At 44.1% G+C, this 27,393-nt stretch overlaps 1 protein-coding gene across 3 annotated transcripts in view; it reads right to left on the reverse strand.

Moving 5' to 3' along the window:
- PAMR1 (peptidase domain containing associated with muscle regeneration 1) overlaps window positions 1–25,676 on the reverse strand; it is a 76,003-nt gene extending 50,327 nt beyond the window's left edge. For all 3 annotated transcript variants that reach the window (XM_040980316.1, XM_040980315.1, XM_040980314.1), the window contains exons 1-2: window positions 25,593–25,676; window positions 1,074–1,250 (exon numbers count right to left, since the gene is read on the reverse strand). In XM_040980316.1, the coding sequence (XP_040836250.1) occupies window positions 1,074–1,250; window positions 25,593–25,665 (250 nt within the window). In that variant the 5' untranslated portion in view covers window positions 25,666–25,676. The remainder of the gene's footprint in view (window positions 1–1,073; window positions 1,251–25,592) is intronic.
- Window positions 25,677–27,393: the final 1,717 nt, after the last annotated feature.

A 27,393-nucleotide genomic window follows, 5' to 3' on the forward strand; every position in this document is an offset into this window, starting at 1 on the left:
AACCTTATTAAACTTCACTTGCCAAAGAACCTTGGCCTGTGCTTCCTCTGTGGCTTCATCTCTCTGCTAAATTCCTTTTACTCTCCAATTTACTGCTTCCCCTCTTCAACACACACATCATCTTCTTTAATACACTTTTTGGAAATTACTTTATTTTGACAATCTTTACATAGTTGATTAGGGCACGAAAGGTCAGGTATTTAATACATTTTACCTGACATTCCTTTTGCATCCTCACCCCATTCCCATTTGTGCTGCCATGGTACCCTATGCTTCTAGATCACAGTACTTACCACATTACATTGCAGTTGCCTGTTCTACTTCTCCCCACCAGATGGTAAGTGCTGGGGATTCTAAACATGAGTATTTTCTTTATTAAAACATTATTTATTTGAAAACCAGAGTAACAGAAAGATTCAGAAACAGAGGCAGAATTCTTCTATCTGTTGGTTAACCCCTCAATTGGCTGCAGTAGCCAAAGCTGGGCCAAGCTGAAGCCAGGAATCAGAAGCTCCATCCTGGTTCCCCACAGGAGTGGCAGGGCGCCAAGGACTGGCGCTTTTCTCTACTCCCTTCCCACCTGTTATCCAGAAGTTGAGTTAACCAGGAAGCAAACCTCTCATGAAAAATAAATTACAAAAATTTTTAAAAGAAACTTAAAAATTAATAACAAAATTAGGCAAAAAAAAAGACTATACAGCTAATTCACAAAATAAATGAATTCCTAAACGAAATGGCAAAAAAAAAAATGAGAAGCTAGTATTAAAAGCAATCGTTTAAACCAATGTACCACAACCCATCTCCAGTATGTGTGTTCTTTATTTCAGTTCTTCTATTCCCAGTAGTTGAAAAGGCACACAGTTAGCTTGTTTAAGGGCACGAATGCGTATACAGCTTTACATCTTGAACACTGAAATGAAGACCCATCCCTCTTATTCATTTGTCTGTAATGTGAATAAGATGAACCATTTCATTTACAACTGCAGCTTGTTAGCACTCCAGCTTTCAGCCTGTCCCAATTAATTATCTCAGACAACAGGAATGCAGCCTACGGCGTCCCATTTCACACTCACCTGGGTGAATCAGGCAGGAGTCACACTCATTCTCCTCATTCCTACAGCAAGGGATGGTATAACCCACCACTTCCTTCTTGCCAGGGCAGACACACTCAATCTGATCGTATTCACAACATTCCCGACACATGATGTTCCACTCAGCTCCAGGGCAGCCTTCATTAATGACTGTGTACTCTGAAATGGAAAACCAGAAAGCAGATGAAACTGGGTCCTGGCAAGAAGGGTGTAAGATCTTTCAATACTCTACTGCTGAGAAGTAGCCTTGCCCTGCAAACAGGCTATCCTGCCTGAATGAGAGATCCTTGTGTGAATGCCTCCTGGGCCAGTGTCCTCTTAAGGTTGTATGCAACACCACCCATTAGAGCACAAATGTAATTTGTGCTAGCTGCCATTCATTTTAGTTTTTACATTTTTCAAAAAAAAAAAATCTTGTTCAATCAATATACAAAGTCTAAGTAGACTGACAAGAATATTTATGCAGTTTGTAAGCAAGAACATACTGTGGGGGATCTTTATGCTCATCTCTAGTTTTGTTGGTATACATCCAGGCATTGCTTCTAATTGTGTACTGCATAACTCCAGAGGGAGCCATTGGAATGCACAACTATGATCCGCAGCCTAGACACGTGAGCCATAATAAAAAAAAAAGAAGTGTGAAGTCCACTGTCTGAAGTAGGCTATTCAAAGCGAAGGCTGATCGCCAAGTAGAGACTACGTCATTTTTTTTTTCAAAACTTGGCTCCTCAATTTCACAGCATGCCATTTTCATAGTATCTTCAAAGCTAAAACCAACAGGAAAAACAAAAAGTACCTTAATTAGTATGATTGGGAGAATTTCAGTGTTTTACAAGGGTGAACTCATTAGCCCCACTTCATTCAGTCCCTAAGTACAACTTAAGAGTTCTTTCCCATGAGAAAAAGAGTATTCCTTTTGCAATGGATCTTTTTCCTCCCATCTCTCCTTTTGTGTGGTGTGTGTGTGTGTGTGTGTGTGTGTGTGTGTGTGGTGTATACACACCTTGAATAAAAAGAAAAACCATCTGGTAAAACCTGTAAGAAGAATCAGTTGGGGGCTGCCCAGAGGAACTCAGGATAAGCAATAGCCCTGCTAGCATTGATTTATTCTCATTCCCTACACTCCACCTCCAAAAAGTTAGCAAAACAATGATGATTAAAACAGAAACAGATCAGACATTTGAGGAAGAAAGAAATCTACAAAATGGCCCTGGGAAGACAGCCCTAGACACCCTGAAGAAGGATCACGGACACATTTTGTTGGCTCATAAAAGCCAACTAACTCTAGCGCTGGTGGTAACATCCCAATTCTGGCATCCCATGGTTTGGTTTTCTACTTTCTTTAGTATTTATAAGGCTGACACAGGTTTGATCTCTCCTAATCTGCTAAGCAGAGACATGTAAAGAAGCAGTTTCCATCTACTCTGAACATTGAGTAGTAAGAACCTTCTAGTGTGAGTAAGGAACCATTTACATAATAAAGTAGATTCTTTTAGTGTTATGAACAATTTCCACAAATATGGGTGGACGGATGAAGTTCCTCATACATGTGTTAGATAGCCTCTGAGTCGCTGCTTGGTTCACTATTCTTGAGTCCCTTTAGGCTGATCACCATGACTTATGACTTACTGACTTGAACATCCATGTTTCTGATGTCATGTGTTGATGTGATTGGCAGGTAAACTATATATAAAAATTTAGCAATCAAAAGTGAAAGGAAGAGAAAGGAAACACAGAGGTAGGTCTCCAAGTCTCTGATTAGGTAACGGGTTCTTAGAGCTGACACCACAAACACAGGCCCAAAAGAAAATCGAAAAAATCAGACTTCACCAAAACTTAAAACTTTTGTGTGCCAAATGACATTATAAAAAAAAGTTTAAAGACAACCCACGGAATCAGAGAAAATATTTACAAATCATATATCTTGTTAATGCATAATATTCAGAACATACAAAAGGCTCTTATAACCTAACCACAAAAAAGATCAACAACTAAATTTAAAAATGGGCAAATGGCTTGAATAAACATTTCTGCAAAGAAGATAGGCAAATTTCCAAGAAACATATGAAAACATACTCAAGACCACAAGTCATTTGAGACATGTCACTGAAAACCACAGTGTTGTAAAACCAGTTGCTGGGATAGCTAAAATCCAAACCAAAAAACAAGTATTAGCAAAGATGATGTGAAATTAGAGCTCTCGTGCATTGCTGACAGGAGCGTAATATGCAGAAAAAGGTTAACAGTTCCTGCAAAAGTTAAACCCAGAATTACCAAATGATCCAGAAATTCCACTCATGTATATGAGAAAACTCCAAATCTCTGTGGAAAACTAGATTTTAAAAAATTATTTGGGGACTAAAAAATCCATTAACTATGTTCATGGTACGCATATTCCAGGCACTCTTTGACAACCCTACATATGTCTAGAATATTGAAAACTTAACATTCTGTAAATATTCAGTCCCAATATTGAATATAAGGAATGAATATATTGCATGTGTTCACTCACAATAGTCAATAGGTGGAAATAACCCAGATATCCATCAGGAGATGAATACATGAACAAAACATAATGGAATATTATTTCAAAGGAAAGAAGAGCTGATATATGTTACATCAGATACGAATCTTGAAAACATTGTGCCGGAGAAAGAAGCTAGATTTTAAGTGATGAAAATTGCCTGATTCAGGTTAACTGAGACATGTATAATGGAAAAGGAGAAATAGGAGGCAGAGTTCCTCAGCAGCAAAGTGAAGGATGAAGGAAGTGGGTCTCATTTCATAGTCTCCATTGTCTGCTATACTCATGTTCTGTTTTCATTTGCAGCTATCCCTCTGTATTTGTGCAAACTGCATCTTCAGATTCAACTAAAATGGATTAAATTCATTTTTAATCATTGCACCTATACCAAAAATATACAGGTATCTATGGTCATTATTACCTAAACAGAATGATGCAACAGCTGCTTCCACAGCACCAACTATATATTAGATATTATAAGTAAACCAGGGCTAATTTAAAGGATATAGATTGCTGTGATTTGAATGTTGCTTACTCTCAAGGGTCCATGTGCCAGATGTCTATTCCCCAGGTGGCATTGCTCATTGATGATATGGAACTTTCAAGAGGTGGTCTGACCTTTGGACATATTATAGGCTAGTAGTAACCAAAATAGCCTGGTACTGGTGCAGAAACTTAGAAGACCAGTGGAGTAGAACAGAAACATCAGAAGGGAACCCACACATGTACATCCATCTAATCGTCAACAAGAGAACAGAAAACAACCCAGGGAAAAAAGAATGTGTCTTCAATAAATAGGACAATTGGATAACAGCCTGCAGAACTAAGACACAAGATCCCCATCTTGCACCATTCCCAAAGATCAAATCGAAATGGGCAAAGGATCTAAACCTACACCCAGAAACCATCAAACTTTTACAAGAAAATGTAGGAAATATTCTACAAGATATAGGTGCAAAGACTTCCTAGAAAAATCATCAAAAGAAATGGCAATCAAGATCAAAATAAACAAATGGCACTGAAACAAACTAAAAAGCTTCTGCACAACAAAGGAAAACAATCAAGAAAGTAAAAGAGCAACCAACAGAGTGGGAGAAAATCTTTGCACACTACACAGCAGATGGGGGGGCGGTAATATCCAGAACAAAGAACTTGAGAATAACGATAACAGCAAAACAAACCAGTGGAGAAATGGGTGAAGGAAATGAGCAGACACCTTTCAAAGGAACAAATCCAGATGGCTAACAGACATATGAAAAAATGGTCAAGCTCCTTAGCAATAAGAGAAATTCAAATAAAAGCCACACTGATGTTCCACTTAACTCCAGTAAGGATGGCCCACATACAGAAATGTACCAACAGCACCTGCTGATGAGGATGTGGGGGAAAAGGAACCCTATTCCACTACTGGCGGGATTGCAGGCTGGTGCAGCCACTGTGGAAATTGGTATGAAGAATACTCAGGCAATTGAAAATTCACCTACCATATGATCCAGCAATCCCACTTCTAGGAATATAATCCAAAGGGCCTGATACATGAGAAAGCAATGCGCACCCCTATGTGCTTTGCAGCCCAATCAGAGGATATAAAAGAAACAAGACTACCAGGAATCAAGGAAAATCAACAGAATGCATTTCTACTAAGGAATGAAGGTAGACTCAGATCTAATTTTAAGAGATTATGCCTTGGTGATACTCAATACTAACATGGTCATGGCGTGTTTTGCACATCTTCTCAGGGAATGGCTCTTTCTTGTTTCAATTTGCAGTTTTATAATGTCAATCTAATTATGTTTCCTGTGAATTCTTCCATTTCGCACTTCCTAGCTGTTCATATCTTGCCCAATAAGTTCTTGTGATTAATCGAACATCCATTAGAGACTGATTGCTTGTAAACACCTGAGATTGTTAATGTCCCTTTTATCACTGTTATCGCTACATCCCATGAGTAATGGTGTTCTGGTTTTTATTGTAATTTCTTTAGCACCACATGGGTCATGCGCTAGCATCTATTCCTATATGAAGGTTCTTGATATTCTTTCTCACTCCTCTAACAATGCAATGGTATTTTTTTTTTGCTTGTTCATTATCTTCATGTTAATGAAAGTTTACTATTTCTCTCCCCGTTGTGGACATGTACACTGCCTGTGTATTTAAGGGGATGCATAATGGAAGTGTAGCGGAAGCTGATATGTTCAGTGGTGGAGACAGAGAGCAGTATGTCTCTACGCATACAGAACAAGGATGGACTCCCAGTGAAATAGCTGACGATGTCCTGACTCTCCGACATTGTCCATGCCTACATTGTCGGGAGGCACTTCAATGGCAGCATGATGGATTTATGAATGTTCATGAAAGACACCCATTGTAAAACTAGAGGGGAAGTCATGAGGAGGGGAGGGAATTTGGGAGAGAGGTGGGAAATCCCAGTGCCTATTAAACTATCATAAAACAAAATGAAAAAAATTTTAAAACACAACAGTTGTTTTTTTTTTTTTTAAGGTGATCTGGGGCCCGGCACAATAGCATAGTGGTTAAAGTCCTCGCCTTGCACACGCAGGGATTCCATATAGGCACCAGCACTCCTGCTTCCCATCCAGCTCCCTGCTTGTGGCCTGGGAAAGCAGTTGATGACGGCCCAAAGCCTTGGGAACCCTGCACCCCCATGGGAGACCCAGAAGAGCTCCTGGCTTCTGGCTTCAGATTGGCTCAGCTCCAGCCGTCACAGTCACTTGAGGAGTGAACCATCGGAAGGACGATCCTTCTCTCTGTCTCTCCTCCTTTTTGAATATCTGCCTTTCCAATAAAAATAAATAAATCTTTAAAAAAAAAAAGGTGATCTGATAGGAGATTGCTAGATCATTTGGGGGTGGGCCCTCTTACGACAAGAGGTGTTTCTGAAAGGTCCCTATTCCGTCCTCGTGAAAGGATTGTTGTAAACACTTGCTCATGCCCTCTAACCTCGCTCAGCTTCCTATTTAAGCATTTTCTCAAGCTCACATTCCTATCACTGCTGTGTGCCATAAAGTAATAGTTTGTATCATGCTGATACAATCAAAAAATAAGTAAACTTCTTGTGCTCCAAACTAGCCTGCCTCACTTAACAGTGATGACAAGCTAAACTATAATCAGAAAATAGGTACAAGTTCTAAGCAATCACTGTATCACTTTATGAAAGGACTTGAGCGTCTGGATTTTGGTATCTGGGAGGGGTCCTTGAACTAGTGTTTCAAGGCTCTGAGGGACATGTATATTTCCACACTGTCTATTTACCTTACATGGCCACAAGCTGATAGCAATTCCATCTAATTTGTTCACAGGTGCTAGGGCGGAGCCTGGTACACAAAAGTGTAGGCCATGTCATTAAAAGAATCTGGCCTCACCTCCAGGGCTACCTTACTCTTTGAATAGTCAATTCTACCAAATGGAACAGTGGTCCAAGAGGGTGGGCTCTTCCCCTAAATTGCTGATATCAGTCCTAAGGTACTTTTCCTCTTCTGGGAGAGTTCCTAGAACTCTTGGCCCAGCCATGGGCCCATATTCCTCAATTCCAGCCTTTGTCCAACTTGTGCTTTCTCTACTCTAAACAGTAAACATGTCTGCAGCAGTGGCTCCTGTCCTACCATCTCCCTCCCTGGACCATTCACCCCGGGGCAGATACTACATCCCTCTAGAATTTTAAAGAATTTGTAAATATTGATAACTCCAGAAGGCAGTGGGGGGCATTGACAAGCTACAACTCATTTGCAACTTTCATAAGACTCTGTCCCACAACATGGAAGGTCAAGGATTCAGCTGGCAGTAACTGGCAAAGCCTCTTCTTCCACAACAGCAGGTTTGCTCACCTGCAGCCTATCTGTGGGATACTGGGGCCTCCCTCTTATCTAGGTATCAATTCATTTGAAAACCTTCTCTGGAATTTCTCTTCAACAAGCAAACCAATACTCTCTTTATCCCACTACATTAACTTCATAGGTAATGATCATCTGAGTAAGGGAACAATCCCAGGAATAACAACCTGGAGATCAACACATTTGTTGGATTCTGTAACCAGAAGGATCCAGGTAAGCAGGAGACAGGAGAATGAGTATCAGAAGAGCAAATGTACACACACAAATGGAAGTTGTAGTGATGAGCTGTGAAGGGACATGAGCCACAGAATGCAGGAAGCATCCATAAACCAGGGGGAAGCAATGAATTCGATACTCCCTGGAGCTCCAGAAAAAAAGTAATCCTTCTACTGCCTTGATGGTAGATGCTAGAAGTTAGATGTTTGTGGGTATGGACTGGTTCTGGGATGTGCCAGATTGGGCAAGGTTCCAGGAACTGCTGATGCTGACAAGAGCCAGAATGTGTATATGACAGGCTGAGCTAGATCTCTGCACCCGCTGAACAATGTGAGAGCTGGGTCTGGGGGTGGGCCAGGAAACGATGGGCTGAAGAATACAACGATAGAACCTAACTGGGTGTGGGCTGCTAGGGCAAGGCCACTGCACCTGCTAGGACAGGAGGTTGACCAAATCAGGCTAGGCCAAGAACACACGAGTGTTTATGAGTTCTGGCACTGGGAGGTCACCTGCTAGAGGAGCATGGGGAGCTGCTGACAGATCAGGATCCAGTCCCTGAATCAAGAATCAAGGCTGGGAGCAGCACAGGCCAGGCCACATAGTGGGCCAGGCCGTGCCAGTCTACAGCACCCACTGGCAGACGGGAAACCAGGATGAGGTACAGGGCAAGCTGGGTTGGGCCACAAAAATAGCCAGTTTACATTAGGGCTGGGCTAGGCTGCAGCACCTACTAGATGAGTTGGGCAGGCTGGGGCAAACTAGGCTACAACACCTGCTGATGAATGCCAAGGTAGGCAAGCCATGCCAGTCTGGGCCACAGTTTCCACTAGCACACATAAGACCCAGGATGGGAAGTGAGCCCAGCAGTGGAGCTATAGAGGCGCTCCTACTGGGCCACTGCTCCCCCTGGTGAGTATGAGAGCTGGGACTTGGGGGCAGAATAGGCTGGGCAGGACTACAAACCCCAATGGTCTACATTTGAGCTGGGTTGGGGGAGAGCCAGGCTGGGCTAAGCGACCATATCCACTGCGCATGCATGAGCCAAACACTGGTTGGGCTTTGCTATAGCATCGGCTAGCAGGTGCTGGAACTAGGGGCAAATCTTGTCAGGCTATATCATGGAACTACCTAAAAAGTACAAGATCCATGGCTGGAAGTAGGTCTAGTAGGGAAATTGTGGGGACCTCTCTGACAGACTGCAGCTCCCACTGCTGAGCAAGAGAATCATGGCTGGAGGCAGGTCTGGCTAGACAAATGGTGGCACTGCCAGTATGAATGTGGGCTGGACAGTGGGATTGGTTGGGCTGAGATAGGCTCCAGTGCTCATTAATGTGTATGAGAGCTGAATGGGATGTGAGACAGACTGGACCAGTCTGCTTCACATACTGTCATACACGGGAACATGGGATGGGGGTGGGTTTGTTGGGGGATATTGGGGGTCATTCAGGCTAGGCTGCAGCTCCCACTGGTGTGAGTGAGGAAAGAGTGTGTGGTGGGCAGGATTAGGCTTGGTCACAGCATCCACTGGTTTGTGTGTGAGATGGAGCTGAGAACAGACCTGACCAGGTGATTATAGGCACCACTGTGTGGGGGGGCCTGATATGGATCATGGACTGAGCTGGACCCCACACTGGATGGCACACACAGGAGTCAGGTTGGGGTCATACATGGTGAAATTTCTTTAGGGGACTTCCCAACTGGATCACTAGACTCAGAACTCAAACCATAAGGAAAACCACAGGATTATGAATTGCATGTGTCAGAACTGAGTCTTTACGATTGCTGAGGTCTATGTAGTGGATGGTATGCTCAGAAATTCATGGAAGATATGAAAACCAGTCCCTTTAGGCCTACAAACGATGTCTAGTACCATAGTGGGCAGGACAAAGTGAACAGCTTTCCCGGTCAAGGTTTGACAGTATCTGGGCGAGTGAAGACTCTAAACAGGACTATGTCAGCCAACGGACCTTCAGAGGATTTCCTTAACTTTGTAGCAATAAAATCAACAGCATCTCAGAACTATTAAACCTGCTTAAGCAGTACCCTCAGAGCATGCTACACACCAGGGACCCTGAGATGACATCCAGGGCCTTCCCCCATTTCTGGGTACTGATTTGGTTGGGCTGCTGGAAGCAGCCCTATTCTCTTCTCTCCCCACTTTCCCCAGATTCAGCAAGAAAAAAGGAGATTGTAGGCAGTTGTCTAATCCACTTTTCCCCATTCCTAAACCCTCCTCACCCTAAACAGTCCTCTTAACTGTGTAAACACCATCAAAATGAAACGAATTATTATTTCAAAAAAAGAAAAAAGAAGTCAGATGCTCGATTTCCTTCAGTCCTCTGACGTCCAGAACCACAAGCAACAGACATGAGCTGTTTAGGTTACTAAGTTCATGGTAATTTGTTGCAACATCAATAGGGAACTAACACAGCACATCTTCTCAAGGAAAGGTTAACCAGCAGCAAATCAACTAATCAGTGGGTTCTTTGAGAGCATACCTGAATTGATGAATCCATTCTTTCATTCCTCAAGTATTTACTGAGTGTCCAGAAAACCCTGGACAGGAGTCTGGATGCTAAAACACATTAAGAGGAAAACAGACACCTTGACCTCAGAGGACACAGTTTCACAGAGAAACTGACATCAGTCAAAGGACTCCACAATACATAATCATCATGCATAACAGGGACAGTTAGGATGAAAACGAATCAATAGCAAGGAAGGGGCAAGGACACAAAATCCACAGACTCCACATGTCTAAGGTTCGAATAAAATCATCGGAGAAAATTGACCCATTTGCAAAAATGTGGCCACTTCCAGGAACAGGGAGGCAATGGGTGGAGGCATTGGCTGGGTTGTCTTTTTGATGTGGCCCTTTCCCCTCCAGGCTGACAAGACACTTGCTACTTTCTGAAATCAGATGAGCAATAAGTAGAGATGTATGAAATATCCTGTAAGAAATATTTCAACTTGCCTAGCCAAAAAACTTAAAATTTCAATAAGCAGACAAGTGCAATGTCCTAGATTTTTTTTTTCATTGATTAAAATTACATTTGTGGAAAGGGCACATTGGCCATTTGGCTTCTGCTGTGCAAATTTCAGGGAATTTCAATATGGTGTCAGGGCCAGTTCCAGAAACTAGGAGTCAAGGAATCATCAATAGCAGTGGAAAGCAGTGTTTTCTTACATGGGTGCCAAACTGCTTTGGTGTCCTTTACGCAAGTCATCCTTTAAACTCACCCAGTGAGGTGAGTAATTCGTTTTCTTTTAGGTTAATTTATCCCACCCTCTCCATCACTTCACCAGTGAGAAAACAAGTAAGGAAGAGGTGGTTCTACTTATTGCAGCAAAAAGAAGTAACGAAGAATCCTTTTCAGGGAATTGATTTAGAGGGAACACACAGATTCAAAGAATTCCAGAGCTAGGGGTGAGGTGAACAAATCTGCTGGAGAAAGACTAGTAGGCTGAGATGAGCACCAGCGTGGTCAGCTGCTAGAGTTCAGCAAATCTTGCTCAAACAATGTCTTGCAAGCTACAAATGAGGTTTATACTCATGCTGCGAGAATTCCCCAGTAAATAAGCACAAGGGACCCACAGAGCCTTGCCCTGGGATAGTCAGGGAGGGACCAAGTACACACCCAGGTCAATTCTGACTTCAGGTGCCTCACACGGTCACTTGTAACTTAGCTCTCCCATGGATAAGATGGTGATTTTTCTCTATCAAATAGTTCTGAAGACTGCATTTTTTTCACATTTTTTCTAGGTACAAAGCAAAATTAAGAGTTAAGTTAGAGATTTCTCATATACTCCCCATTTCCACAGTACATCACCTCTCCTATTTTCAAAATCTCCCACCAGGGTGATTCCTTTAGCACAGTTAATGAACTCACATCACCATGATGAAGGCATCTTCCTTTGCCTCTTCCTCTTCTAACAAAAGCCAGCTACTGATATTGTGAATCACCTGTGACTGCTCTTATGAATAACAATGTTTGCATAAGAATTTTAGGAGCCTGCAGAAAAGAGGGGACTCAGAATGGCAGGCTTCAACTCAGCTAGGAAGAAAACAGGCAGCCAACAATTGTGAAAACTTCAGCTGCAGGCCCAGCATGAGAGTCCAGTGGCTAAATCCTCTGCCAGGATCCCATATGGGGCTGGTTCATATCCCAGCTGCTCCATTTCCCAACCAGCTCCCTGCTTGTGACCTGGGAAGGCAGTCAAGGATGACCCAATGCCTTGGAACCTGCACCCACATGGGAGACCTAAAAGAAGCTCCTGCCTCCTGGCTTTGTATCAGCTTAGCTCCAACCACTGTGGGCCACTTGGAGAATAAACCAGCACATAGGAGATCTTTCTGTATATACTTCTCTCTGTATATCTGCCTTTCCAATGTTAAATAAATAAATAAATAAATAAATAAATAAATAAATAAACCTTAAGTTACATTATTCAGAAACCTCCACCTGGTTGACTTCTGTCACGTCCCTGGATTTCGGAAATGGACTATCAGTAGAGAAAAGTCTGAAAGGCCACTTATGTATCAGTTGACTGGACTCATTCATTTTCTCTAACCTCTACCTGTAGCAATTTCTTTCTGCTCATGTATTAAGCAAAAGCAACACATTCAGGATCCAGAAATCACCCCTTCCCCCAGACTGCTGGCTTCTTGAAATACACACTTTCTTCTTAGCAACTTTCATCTCTTGTAAACTGGGTATCACACATTGAGCAGAGTCTGATTATATAGCCAAGCAATGGCCACACTAGTCCATCATCATCACCCACACTCCACAGATCATGTTAGAGTCCACTCTTGGTGTGCATTCCACAGGTGTGGACAAAGGCACACGGTGATATGCCAAGATACAGAGGATTTCACTGTTCTCAGTATCTTCTCACGTCCTTTCCGTACTTGCTCCTCCCCATCCTCCAAAAGATTACACTCTTAAATGGAAGACAGTTTTTTATGATGTTTGTTTATCTTCATCTACTTGAAAGGCAAAATAACACAGAGAGAAACACACACACACACACATTGGTATATATCTACCAATAAACGTTGAAATGGTGGCTGCTAAGGTTAGTCTGAAAAGACTCAGGCTTCTGTATGAAAACAAGGGTCAGCTTGTTCCATACGTGGTTGGAACATCAGTTGTCAAAGTAGAGGCCCAGGCAAAGACCACCCCTGAAGGCAGCAAAGAAAGGCACTTTGACCATTTGCGGGCTCCTCCTCTGTCATCTTAGAGTCCACCAAAAGCTTCACAACCCTTCCATCCAACCACATTTAATTAAAATTTCTGCTGAGGTTATTTTTTTAAACTATCTAGCATTTTATAAACTTCGTGAGACCATAGGGAGAAAAAAAAAAGATATAGGAATCAGAGAGATAGAGCATCAAGTAGCTTGAGAGTCTTGCTTCACCCCTCCCCACCCAGTCCACCCCTCCGAGTGGACTCTCTGAGCTTGCCATGTGCACATCACAGCAGCACACACATTTTCTGACAACTGTGGGAACAGACCACCATGGGGCACGCTCCGAGGGACAGATGGCACGGCACCTGGGTGGAAATGACTTGAGGAGGAGTCAGGGTGTGGGATGCTCCCTGGGGTCCCTGCTCCTGAGGCTTGCACAACCACCTGTAATCACATGACTCTCAGTCCCCAGCCTCATTGGGTGTCAGTTACAGAGTCAGTCTTCTCCTCTCACAGGCTCCTCTTGCGGTAAGAGAATGATCTCTGCAAAGCCAAGGTCTTCATCACAACATTTGGGGACTTTTAGTGGATTGCCCAGAAATTAGAGTTTCAGAATCATGCACATGGAGGGGAAGGGGAGAGAACAAAAATCAATTTGGGGGGTTCATTCTCTCATTTTTTTATTAGGTACAGTGCTCCCCACTGGAGATGTCCATTCATCCTCTACTCAAGGACCAACACCTGCTACAGAAACTCATGAGCCCTTGACATACATAAGTTCATTGAATTTTCACAACTTCTAAATGAGTATTATTTTCTTTATTTAACAGATGGGATTTATTAAAGGACAAATAAATTTTCCCAGGTCATAAAGCTTTTAGGTAAAAGATCACAATTCAGCTCTTTCTGGGGCCAAAATCTCCTTTTTTAAACACAGTGAATTACTTCTCCAGAGTTCACACCTCAGGTCTACAGTTTCAGAAGAAAGTGGTTTTGGTGAAACATAAACACTTGGAAACCAGATTGTCTGGATTTGAGTCTCGGCTCCATGGTTACTATGTGGTCTTGGTGAATCACTGAAATTTTCTCATCTGTTAAATCAAGATAATGTTACTTCTTTATAGCTTTGATGAGGACATCAAGAGCTAATGAAGAGAAAGTGACTAGCAGGAGGCTTAAATCCTGGTGTTTATTATGTTGACGATGAATATTAACACTCACAGGGCTGGAATTATGGCACAGGCATCCCATAACAGCATCAGTTCAACTACTTGCTGTTTTTAATGGGACCCAGTTCCCTGAAGAAAGCAGCAGATGGTCGAAGTGTTTGAGTCCTTGCCACCAACATAGGAGACCTGAATAAAGCTCCGGGCTCCTGGTTTCAGCATGCCCTGGCCCAGTTATTGCACCCACTTGGGGAGTGAACCAGTGGATGGAATCTCTCTCTCTCTTCCTTACCCCCACCCCATAAATTCCTTTGAAGCAAACAAATAAATCTTATTTTAAAAGAAAAAAGACCTGGCCTGATGTGGTAGCATATCAATCTAATTCACCATTGAAAACACCAGTATCCCATATGGATGTCAGCTGCTCCACTTCCACTTCCAAACCATCTCCCTGCTAATAACCTGGGATGCTTACGATGAATATTAAGAATCAGGTACCTTAACCAAGGCAGTGGAGTCTAAGTGGCAGACATGGAAGAAGCTCTGGCTCCTGACTTCAGGCCATCCCAGCTCTGGCAATTACAGTCATTTGTGGAATGAACCAGTGGATGGAAGATTTCTCTCTCTCTCTCTCCCTCTGTAATTATGACTTTCAAGTACAATTTTTTTTTTAAAGAAAGAAAAAAGATCAACAATCAGCATTGAGGTCATATCAGTAGTCCATCCAGAACAAGTCTCTTATTACAGCAACAAAGGGACAAAAAGTTAGGGAAGAGATTGTTATGATGTGAAATTGTCTCTACTTAATGATGAACAACCTGCTTCAGATTACAACTGAAAACAACTTCATCCCTTTCCCTAAGAAGCATAGTTTACCTGCATTAAGAGATTTAGTCTTTACAATAATTCTTTTATTCAGGGACAGTGTTACAGACGAGCAGACAGGCATAGAGAGATTCAACAATATACCCAGGACAATGCAGGGAGCAAAAAGCAGAGATAGGATTCAAATTTACGCAATCTGTTTGCAGAGTCAGAGCTTGAACAGGCTACTGAGCTGGTTCTGAGATACAGCATTCACAATTCCGAATGACGTAATAAACATATCCTCTGAGCCAGTACTGTGCTAACTGCTATCCACATTATTTCACTTAGTCCCCACAATGACGTTACAATCTTGCATTCATATGTGAAGAATTTGAACACCAGGAGTCAGGTACCTTAACCAAAGGTACACAGTAGTGGTACAGCCAGAACTCAGTCTGTAACATCAGAACCTGTATTTTCATCTACATCACAGTCCCTCCAGGCCACCTGTACTGAAACCACCTGGAATGCTTATTTGAATGTCTAATGCCCAGATCCCAACCAAGACCCTCAGAATCTCTCAGTGCAGTGTCGCAGTCAATGTCTTTCAAACAAATGTGCTTCTTTGAGCACCAGGTCCCATTATGCTACTCAAAGTATTTCTAGGGGAACATGTTAGAAAGAATTCATCTTCCTTCCAGCCCTTGGTTCTCTCTCCCCACTGGTCTAAAGTTCACCGTAGTGACCTTAAAAGACACCCTGAACTTCTTAGCTACACTATGGACCTACTGCCAAGAAAACTGCCCCTCTTTTATTCTGCTAGATAAGACGCCTTCTACAGCGCTTACCCAGAGCCTCAAGGGGATGGGGATTCGGAGATGAGATTGTAGATCTCACTGCAGATGCAGAAGCCAATAAGCATGAAGGAGTTAGAAAAAAAAAGATGTTGTTCAGACAGTATCAATATTCTTTGTAGCATTAATAATTTTTTTAAAGAGTCTTTGGCTCTGATACAGATGGCTAAGAGGGAACAGGAGCTGAGCAATGATGCAACCTGCAGAAGCTCATACTTCTGCTTCTGCTCGTGATGGTGACATGGTGTTCTGGGTTCCTCCCACTGACTTTTAGGGTTCCTACTCCCATTTCTCTAAGGCTATATCTTCATCTACTTTCTGATGCTGTAACAAAATTTCTGTTACCAGGTAATATATAAAGCATAGATGTCCTTTTGGTCTGTGATTCTGGAGGCTGGGAAATCCAGATGCATGGAGCTGGCATCTGCTCAGCATCTAGTGAGGGTCCTGTGGCTGCTGGATAACATAGAAGAGGACATCACAGGGTGAGGGAGGGCAAGTGTGCTCAAGAGAGCTCCCTTTTAGAACAAAGTCGCAATAACCCATGAATGCATGAATGGATTAATCCAGCCATTAGGGCTACCTCCAAATAGCATTAACATGAGTTTAGGGATTAAGTTTCCAACTCATAAGATTTAGGGAAAACATTCAGACTGTGGCACCTTCCTCTTTGAACACCACTTCATAAAACATACCTCACCTCCTGCTGTTTCTTTTTAGAGACAGAAATTCCACATTGATGGTTAAAAGGGAACAAAACACCAATTATAACATCTTGGAGGAGCTCCCAGTTGCCATTATCCTTAACAACTGTGATGCTGAAAATCCATGAAGGACAGCTGCTTTGGGGTTATTGCAGATTTTAGAATATGAACTGAATAGGTCTTATATTACTAGAAATAATAACTGAACAATAATTGAATGATGCATATAAAAGCACTTGACAGTAGAATTCAGTCAATTTTGTACCAGCCGAAGCATTAGAATGGTAAAGTTACAACAATAAGTCTTAAGCTATACCCTAAAAAAAAAGCCAATGGGAGTTCCTTAGACTCAGGAATTCTAGAGCGTGTCCCACCTGTTACCAGTTTTCCACATATTAAAGTCTCCTGAATCAGAGTGCTTTGGCGCTGCACTGGTGGTCCTGGTCTAGCACAGCTGACCTCATTGTCAAGAGCTCCCAGCATTAGTGTTAGTACATTCACATACAGGTTCACTGACACCAGGCAAAAGCCAAAATTGCCTTCTCCCAATGGCAGTTGGCCAACAACAGATGTCACATGTGGAGGAAAGCCAAGGGAGGGTGATGCATTTATAATGGTATACTCGATGGGTCCCTAAGTTCTGAGCTGGCAACAACTTCAGGCAGGCTAGTCTTCATAATAGCTACCTTCCCAAGCTTTGCCAGCTATAACGAGCCCAACATCATTATAGCTACCTCTCCCAGGTCTGCAAGCTATAACAAGATGAAGGGGAATGTCTTTTCACTGAGAATTTCTGGTTGGTTCCACCCCTAAATCACAAGAGGATGGTCATGAATGACATTTCATCCTCAGACTTGTAAGATGCCTCAGTGTTTGGGATGCAATATTTTTGGCCCAGAACCATCTACTCTGCAAGACATTTGTTTCCTAAGTCCCTGCAAGAATCTGACACCTGCCAGGCCCTTTTCTAATTTGGAAACACAAAGGCACCGTAGTTGGAAGACATGATAAAAGCAAGTCACAAGAAAATAAATGTATGACAAATCTTTAGGCTTTCTCTTTGTCTCTAATGGAGTCACATATGATATTAAGTGGGATAATCCATTTAAAATACTTAGCACAGTGCCTGACAAAAAGGAGAGCATTTGGGAACTTGCTTTCTTTGCATTTTCCTTGCTGATCTAATTTCCACCATTTCAACTCCTCAGTATTAAGTGATAAGGACCTCAGTCTTCCTACCCACATCTAAGCAAAAGTCTGTAGAGGACTCTAAATCGCACAGACTTCAGATTCCATTCTTAATCTTTATTCTGCAATAGTGTGTTAGTCACCACATCATTCTGAGCAAGACAACAGAGTTTTCCAAACTGTTTCATGGGGTACTAATACCACTGGATGAAATAAGTTCTTACGTTTACAAAGGCTCTATGTTCAAATAATTTGTACACTGTTAATTAAAGCTTTCCTTATTGTAGGACTTTACAGATTCTATAATATTCTTTATGCATAATTGATCTCCCCATCTCCAAGATTTATTTTATCCCAACAATCTCAGTTGTTTACTTTACTTGAGTGTCTCCCAGAACTGGTGTTCCATGCAGCTCATTTTTGGAAATGTCAGGCTGGACACTTGGTAGGATGGGTTTTAGCCAATTCATTTTAAACTTATCCAACCAACAAGCATCTTAAGAAAATGACTTTGTCATATTTAACACAAAATCCTCAGTGTTCAGAACCATGCCTGGTTCCTGAGTGATGCTTAATCAAGATTGCTAAATAACTAGGTGGACACAGATATATGAGGCATGTATGATCCCCAAGGTAAAGGCTATCTGTAACGATGATAGGCGTTAGAATCCTTTCTTGCTGTGACATTTTGGAGCCCCTTGTGCAGAATGGGGAATCCATTAGGTCCAACACTGATGAATGTTTTTGTACATTGCAATTTATCTCTGGTTTCCAAGAGGGCCTACTCGCTTTATTTTATAGACGGGTTATCCTTGGAGCCAGGAATGCCCTGATGGGAGACTGAACATCAACCAGAAGCAGTAAAACCACCCATGAGAATCAAAGACTCAGACCAAGAAGTCCTGCAACAAAGATTTGTCACCACCAGCCAATTCCTCCTTTCTACCTGCAACCAAGTGAGCCAAGGGAATGCTGAAAACGCAGGAGTAGATGTGATCAGCTATAAGTTAAGCTTAGACAACACATGCCAAAACATTTCAGATGTTCTCCACCATCACTGTTAAGTCCTGTTGGATCCCATAATACAGGGATTAACTGCTACCCTTCAAAGGAATTCTCTGAAACAGAAGTAGAACTGAAGAGTCCTCAGACAATTCATTTGTTTCAAAGAAAATCAGGCCAGAGTCCCTGTCTTCCAATGGTTTTCCATTAAACTGGCTGGGACTTTTTTTTTTAACCAACCATAAATTTAGCTTAGGAGGACTATTGCTTCATCTCTGCATGACCTAAAGTTGTCTGAATGTTTTCGTCAGTACGTCTGGTAGTAGTAGCTCTGGTTTTCCAATCACCAAACCAACTGACCAGACTTCAAATCTCACAGGTATCTGCTGCCAAACCATTAACTCAGTTCTCTGAGACATCCAGTACCTCAGAGAATGCATGGCAAAAACACCACGGCTGCAGGAAGAGAGTCATTTATCCTACCCCTGAGGCAGCAGGGTGACCAGAATAGATTTTCTTCATTTGTAGTTTGGCCACAAGGGCTCTTGTCTTAACTATTAGACACAAGATTCAGGACATTGCTTTCTACCGAACAAAAGATTTTCACGGATAAGACAAATTGGCTAAAACAATCCTACCCTTAATGGAAAGGGATAAAGCTTCCATCCTGTGATATCCATCAACTATGCTATGCCAAAAAGGAAGAAAAATGTCATTCCACTTATTTATTCCAAGCCTGCTCCTAACCAGCTCACAGCTTTAGCATTTAAATTTTGATGACCTGGACAGAACAAACAGTAAAGGAAAGATCAGGGCTGAACTTGAAATTTGTTTTGCTCTCAATTTTGGTTCTCTGCATATAGATAGATGATTTGGATTATCAAAGACTGTTACAAAGAAATTCTGACTTCTCATGTCTAATCAGAGTGAAGTGTATGCCACCATGGGGAGCTAGCCCAAACATGCTATTTGTCCAGCACCCCTGTTTTCTCTTTTTGGGTTCCATGTAGCCACATGGGGGCTGTTGATATCTCTGCTCCTTTTAACCCAGTGCGTCCCTAAATAGATGACTCTACAACCTTATTTAGGCCTGCCTGAGCTCTTAAAATGTTCTTTCATCATTTGGCCAAAATATAACCAGCCCATCCGCTAAAGCTGAACCTGTTTCTACTATGCAATGCTATGTAATGTTTCCGGGCACATCTTACACAGTCAGACTGTCTGGGTTCAAACTATGGATATTCAGCAGGTGGCTCATGCAAGAACTGAAACTCAGTGCCCAAGTTCCTCTGGGTGTGAACTGAGGATGATAATAACAGTACTGACCTTCCAGGCTTGTCTTGAGAACTAAAAAAGTATATAAAAACCATATGAGAGAATTCCTGACAGTAACAACAAAAGCAGTCAATTATTTGGTTAGCCAAACTCACGACTAGATTCCTTAGTTAGGGCAGGATGGAAGTTCTTTCAAAAAACACTTCCACCATTAGTATTTCTATCATCAGTGGTAAAACCTTTGATGAGCAATTCCTATTCACTCCATTCTCAACCCATACTGACTTTGAGTCTGTCTTATACATAATTGTAACCCAGAAAAACAAAAGTAGAGTTACAGGGCCCGGCGGCGTGGCCTAGTGGCTAAAGTCCTCACCTTGAACGCCCTGGGATCCCATATGGGCGCCAGTTCTAATCCCGGCAGCTCCACTTCCCTTCCAGCTCCCCGCCTGTGGCCCGGGAAAGCAGTCGAGGACGGTCCAAAGCTTTGGGACCCTGCACCCGCATGGGATACCTGGAAGAAGTTCCTGGATCCTGGTTTCAGATTGGCATAGCATCGGCCATTGTGCTCACTTGGGGAGTGAATCATCAGATGGAAGATCTTCCTCTCTGTCTCTCCTCCTCTCTGTATATCTGAATTTCCAATAAATAAATAAATCTTTTTTTAAAAAATCACAATCTCTAAAAAAAAAATCTCTTAACAGATTTATAAGGAAGATATCAAGGCAATAAAAAGATTCAAACATTTTTTAAAAAAAGTAGCATTGGGATAGCAGAGCATCACACTGGATTCAGAAGGTAGAGGATCTCCAGGTACTCCAAACCTCTGCCTTCCTTGAGAGGTTTTATTTACAGGTATGAGGGCTGATCTGTCCTGTGTTTTTGGATTTCCCCTGTCCCTTGATTGACTGATTTATGTGTTTGTACGTAACACAGAGCAACAGAGAGAGAGAGAGAGAGAGAGAGAGAGAGAGAGAGAGAGAGAACCAGAAAGAGAACAATCTTCCATGTGCAGGTTCACTCCATAAATGGCCACAACAGTCAGGGTTGGACCAGTCTAAAATCAATTAGAGCCCGGAATTCCATCTGGGTCTCCCACATGGATGCCAGCGGCCCAGGTACTTAACCATACAGCAGGCTTGCGTTCTGACAGACTCTCTGCCTCTGATATGATGGTCTTCAAACACCGCAGCTGGCACCTGTGTCCTCTGCCCTGGAATTCAGAAACTGGAAAATTGTAAACACTCCATCCCCAGCTTTAACATGTAAGAGGACAGGAAGGTCAGTCGTTTGTGCTATCAAACATTTTAAAGAGTGAAGCTGTCGCCTCCATGAGAAGGCAATAGAGCACATCTTCCCACATTTATCAGGGAAGCAACACATTTCCCAGCTTGAGCACACCCCATGTTTATAGCTGGTCTCAGGGGAACCAGGTAAAGACATTTTCTCTTGCTCTCCAATGGAACAGATGAAAATAACTTTCTTTTCTTCCTTCCTTGTCTCTCTCTAAGAGAGAGAGAGAGAAAATCTTTCATTCATTGGTTCACTCTTCAAAGGCTCAGAAGCCAGAGCTGGACTGGTCTGAAGCTAGGAGCCAGGAGCTTCTTTCACGTCTTCTCGATGAATACAGGGGCCTGAGGCCTTGGGTCATCTTCCACTGCTTTCCCAGGTCACTAGCAGGAAGTTGGGTTGGAAATGGAGCAGCCAGTACTCAAAGTGGCATCTACATGAATGCCAACACTGCAGGTGGAGGACTACTTTGATATGCTACCGCACTGGACCTAGAAGTGATTTTCTACTGAAGATCAGTCATTAGAAAAGGATGTTGTGGTATAGCTAGTAAAACCACTGCCTGCAATACCAGTATCCCATACCAGTACTGGTTCATGTCCCCCAGCTGCTCTACTTTCAATACAGGTCCCAACTAACGTCCTGGGAAATGCATGAGAAGATGGTCAAAGTGTGTTATGCAGTGAATGGAAAACCTCTCTCTCTCTCCCTCTCTCTCTCTCTCTCTCTCACACACACACACACACATACACACTTTCTCCCAAATAATACATAAATATTTCAAAGAAAAAAGGTCAATCACTAGCCCCTATCTCCACCTAGACACCATTTGGCCATTCAATGTATTCAATGTAACCCAGAGTAGATGCAATGAAGTGAAACCCAGAGTCCATATCTGTTGTATTTCAAAGCCTACTCCAAGATGGCTGGGACATCCCAAGGGACATGCAGCTTTCAGCCATCTCTGCTCTTAGGTGTCCCTGACCACTTACTGACCAGCTTACTGACTCAGATGTAACATCCAGCTTCATTTTCAGTTTCCAATGCTCAAGGGCATTCATGAAAGGAAAACATCTTATTCTATAGAGTTGGAGGTCACAGAGAGAGGTGAGATTATGCTCCAAGAAAAATGTGCATGACAATATATCAGATGCTTAGAAATTAGCTGCTAATACAGTGGATGCTTTAAAAACCCTGTTAGTAGTCTGATCCACTGTGCTCTTCCCACTCAGCACACAACCATACTTTCTCTCTCTCTTACTCCACTCCCTTCTGCCCCAACTAGGCTGCAGCTCCCACTGCTTTGCATCAGGACCAAGTATGAAGTGGGTAGGATAGAGCTGGACTACAACACCCATTGGTTCAAGTGGAAGACAGGGCTGGAAACAACTGACCCAGCAATTGCAACCACAACACGTGCATAAGTTGATTGGGGCAACAGACTGTGCCAGACCCTGTACTGGCAAACTCACACGACATTCAAGTTTGGGATCATTTCAGATGAAGTTTCTTTAGAGATCCCTCCAACTGAACTGCTGATCTCAGAACCCCAACCATAAAGAGACTATGTCAGCCAGTGGATTCTGAATAGATTTCATCGTGATTGGAATGGCGAGACTGGCAGCAATTCAAACCTGTTGAACTATCAAAACTGCTTGAGCAGGACCCTCGGAGCATGCCTCACATCGGGGACCTGGGATGGGTGGGAGGCTGGGTGGGGCTTTTCCCTTTGTTTCTCCCCTGACCCCAGATACAGGGGAAAAAATATTAGTGTGGAAACAATGGTCTTACCCACTTTCCTGTAGCCCCTGACCCTTTGTACCCTAATCAACTAAGTAAGATTATTTAAAAAAAAAAAATGACCTCAAACAAAGCTATCCTCTAAAGTCATTCTCAGCTCCCAAAATCCAATGACCCCACCATGAAATTATGTTCCTGTTGGGGAAGCCAGGAAGTCCCAGAGTATATACAAGGGCAACACCCTCTCCATGATTCCCACAAAATTCCACTCCTGCCGCAAAGGCCCAAATTTCCTACCTCCTTCCGAGGAATTTACTAGCCCATTCCATTATAAACTAACGTCAAATTTTTCTTGCCAGTCTCTCTCCCTTACTTTCTTTCCACTCTCCCATTCTCAGCTGACCACTTCTGCCCACTGCATATCCGGGTGACAAACATTCTTCGCCAGTTGCATTTAATGGCCACTGTCCACAAGTTCATGCCTGCTGGAAACTGCACTTGCAGAGGCACCTGGGTGAAGGCTGCCTTCCCCAGAGCCCCATCTGTTCAGTGAGGCTTTCCTCTTAGGCAGAGTCACACCAGCAGAGCTGCTGTTGTTGGATGAAGTCGTTGGAGCTGGATTCTGGCCTCACATGCTGCTGAGGTTAGGTTATCGCTTGGCCCACTCTCCAACATTTGTCACATGCCCTTGAGCAACAACAACCACTCGTGTCCAGTGAATGTTTATGTGTCATCAGCTGCTCTTTTTTAGAAAAGTAATTAGAGAGACAATGCTTCCAGGCGTTCTTGCACAGGGCCAGTTACAGAATTCCAACAGAGGACATGAGGAAAGAGTTTCCTACTCCATGCCTCCGTCTTCCCTCCTAACGTGCACAGGCAACGCTGACACATCCTCACTCAGCACGTGAAGCTGCTCCCCGGTGTGGCAGTGGCTTTGAGTTGACCAGCGAGCCACACCCCTCCCCAGAGCTTTGCCACAATGAAAGGTAAGAGTTTCTCAGGTCAGGGATAAATGGATTTTTCAGAACCTGAACTAGGGTGGGAAAAAAATTAAAGGAACATCTGTGTTGTGCTTTTTCACTTTTATGGGTTGGAGTTGCCTCACCTGCCACGTTAGAAAAATGGGAAACTGAATTTGCCGAGCCTGGCGCTCTGGCGCTGGGCTGAGGTCCCTGGCGGTTTGGTTCCAAACAGCAGAGATGGAGGAATGGGGCAACTTAGGGCAAAGTGGCCAATTAACCTCTGGGCAAGGATCCACGCCAAGGAGAACCAGTCCCTCCTGAAAAGGCCTTCTTCCTTCCTGAATGTCTTAAGGCAGCTCCAGCTGCCATGGAGGTGAAATTCAAATTGTTAACAGTACATTACTGAGAGAGGATAAAACGGGGGACAGACAGGCTCTAGGTAGAGGACTGGTGGTGGGGGTGGGATGGGAGGGGGGCAGGGAACAGTCAATGATCTCCACTTCTTCCTTGTCCTGAAGGGATGTGCCCTGGGCTGGTGCTCCACTGCTCTGCAGCAGGTGACTGCACGGGGCATCCTGACCACCGGCCGCCAACCTGACCCTGTTGCAGTCCACGGCACCCTCATGACCCATCCCACACCTATCGCATCCTAGGGCCCTGGGCAGCCACCTGTAGCAGTCACACATCCACCTCTGCATAGAGCACAGGGGACAGACAGGTGACACAGAAAGGAGGCAACAAAGCCTCACACTGGCCCTGCTCCCTGGAAAGCACCCTGACTCATCACAACTGTGCATCTCATCTCACCCTGTCTCACGAGGCCCCGACAGACCTGCTAGCCCCTCACCCCTGAGAAGCGCGCTCCGTGCTGCCCGCCAGCTGGTGATTCCTACACAAGCCTGTCTTCTTCCAACTTCAGCCCTTCACTGTGTCAGGAGGCTCCCGGGCGTGGAGGGGGGCGGTACTGTGTCATGCCTTAGCCTCGTCCTTCCCCCTCCCACTCCCAGCCCATTTGGCCTGGGGATTGTAGCTCAGAAAATGACCTGTGGCAAACAAAGAAACCACAACTGGTTGCAAACAACCCCTGGACACCACCAATGTCCTCCCCCACCACCACCCGCGCAACAACATGCACTTTTGACCTCGGCATGATCTTCTGCTCTCATGGCTCGTTCAGGAAGGAAGTGTGTATGCGCTGAGTGAGTGGGTCCCTTGGGCCGGGGGTCTGCACAGCAGGACGCTGGCCCTCGGATGGCACCCAGAGAGACTGACCAGAACATGCACCCTGCCAGTCCTGCTTCTTTCTTTCCTGCTCAACTCACCTCTGCGGGGGGTGGGATGGGAGGTTTGGGGGAGGTGGAGAAGGTATGTTCCAGGAGGGAACTTTGCTTTTACAAGTCAGAACAGAGAAGTCAAACCCATTTGATTCCCCCAAAGAAATTCGGTGTTTCTTAAAAGAAATATAAAATGAGCGAATAAAACTGAAGCTGGAACCATCCCAGAGACAGTTGAGTTCCACCGTTACAGAAGAACAAAATCCCGTCCCATCACAGGGAGCGCAACAGGCGTGCTAACACCACCAGCGCAGCCCCTAAAGCTGTCACAGGAGAAAGCCACCCACTGACCACACCGCTCCCTCTGGAATCCCCTCTCCCCCTCCTGCCCCACCCTCGGACCCCCGGAAGGACATGTCCCCCCTCTGGACTCTACTGATTGCTGCTCACTATACCTCTCGGCAAGGACGAGATGAGAAGGAGCTGCAGGAACGTGAGCCCCAGCTGTGACCACCAGCCCAGCTCCATCCTTCTCGCGGCTGCGGCAGCGGTGCCGGTGCTGGTGCCAGCGGGTGCCGGAGCTACTGCCGGGAGGGAGAGCAGGGCGCGAGCGCTGCCGGCGGGCAGGCGACTCTTACAGGGACCTCCCCAAGTCCCAGCTGAGCGGGAGCTCGGGTTTCAGCTGGCTGGGCTCTCCCACCCGCAGCCGAGGGGAGCCACCTTCAGCCAGAGCGACGTCAGCCCAAACCTCTGCTCGCAGCTGCCTTAACCCTTGCGCGGCATGAGAAGGCGCAGGGACGGTTATGCCCAAAGATGGGGCTGGAGGGGCAGCTGGAAGGGCAGCTGCGAGACCAGCGCGGTTCCCCAAAAGCTCCCTTTGAGGGAGCAGGAGAGGGAGTGTAGGCAGAAGCACCCCAGATGGGGTGGAGCGAGGCAGGGCTGTGGGACAACACAGGTGAGCTGGGAGTCTGGGATGGGAGCTGATTGTGCAAGCGCTGTCCCCTGATCAGTGCTGTCTAGGCTTCTGTCTAGGCTGGGCTGCTGGTGTCTAGGAGTTGAGGGAATTGGGGAAGAGAGAAGAAAGACACCCCATCCCTGCCCCCAGCACTTTTCCACCCTCAACCTCTCCTTGTCCCTCTCTTATTTCCAGAGGAACGCAGTTTGAAATGGAGAGGATTCAATTTGGTCAGAGCCAGTGGGAAATAGCGGATGCTTATGTATTTACATCATCATTTATATCTACACTCTCCACCAGAAGATCATTAAATTGTATTTCAAGCAGCTGCTTTTTTTTTTAAATAAAATGATACATGTAGATACAGATGCACACTTACAGGACAAAACCATGTGAGCAAAGAAATTCAGCAGAGAATATATAACGTGGATATGTGGTTTGGGTATGGCAAAGAGTGGAGAATGAGTATACATGTGACCAGTGCGTTCCAATTCTATTCTCTACTTTGAGGTGAAGTGGAGGCCTCCTCATGATTTATAAGCAAGGAGTGCTGAAGCAAGGGGTGATGGGCCCAAAGCTGCTTCCAGGAATATCAGCCACTCTGGAGTATTGAAGAAGCCTGGGAGAAGACATGAGCAATGGAAGTGAATGGCAGGATGACAAGGGCAGGAGCTGGACACAGGAGCTCCACTGAGGAAATTTCCACTTAAGTCCTTGCCTGGATCTGGGGCTCACAGTTGTAAAACAACTGGAAGTGAGAACACCACTTCCTGGTTACAGGAGCGTAAGAAAGTTAATTAACTCTCTGAGTGGATTTTCTCATCTGAAAAATGGAAATGTAATCAACTCTACTTTTCTAGATTAGTGAAAGAATTGAGTAAGGTTCAGTAAGGAAGGCCTGAGACACAGTGCCTGAAACAAGCTAAATGCACAGTAAGTATTAATCAATATGTGTATGATCTGTCCTAAGACAGACCCCCACCACATAGCATGGCCTTCTCCCAAGTGAAATATGTGTAAAACAGCACCAAGAATTGCCTCCAAGAGGAGAAAAAGACCAAAGGGCAGATCATATGAGAGGTGGAGAGCAGAGGTCAGTGCTGAATCTGGATGGGCCACTTACTCCCCGTTTTTACTGGGACATGTTATTTCACATATGACTGCCTTATTTTTCTTCATCTTCTACATGGAAAGACGACAGTTTGTGCCCCCACAAGGTTGGTGTTAAGAACTCAGAACAGTGCTTAGAATGTACTAACTACACTGTGAATATTGGTTACTTCTTCCCCCTCCTTTTTTTT

The sequence above is a fragment of the Ochotona curzoniae genome, unplaced genomic scaffold (genome assembly GCF_017591425.1).
Source record: "Ochotona curzoniae isolate NIBS_2020 unplaced genomic scaffold, NIBS_Ocur_1.0 contig_3432, whole genome shotgun sequence".
Taxonomy (NCBI): Eukaryota; Metazoa; Chordata; class Mammalia; order Lagomorpha; family Ochotonidae; genus Ochotona; species Ochotona curzoniae.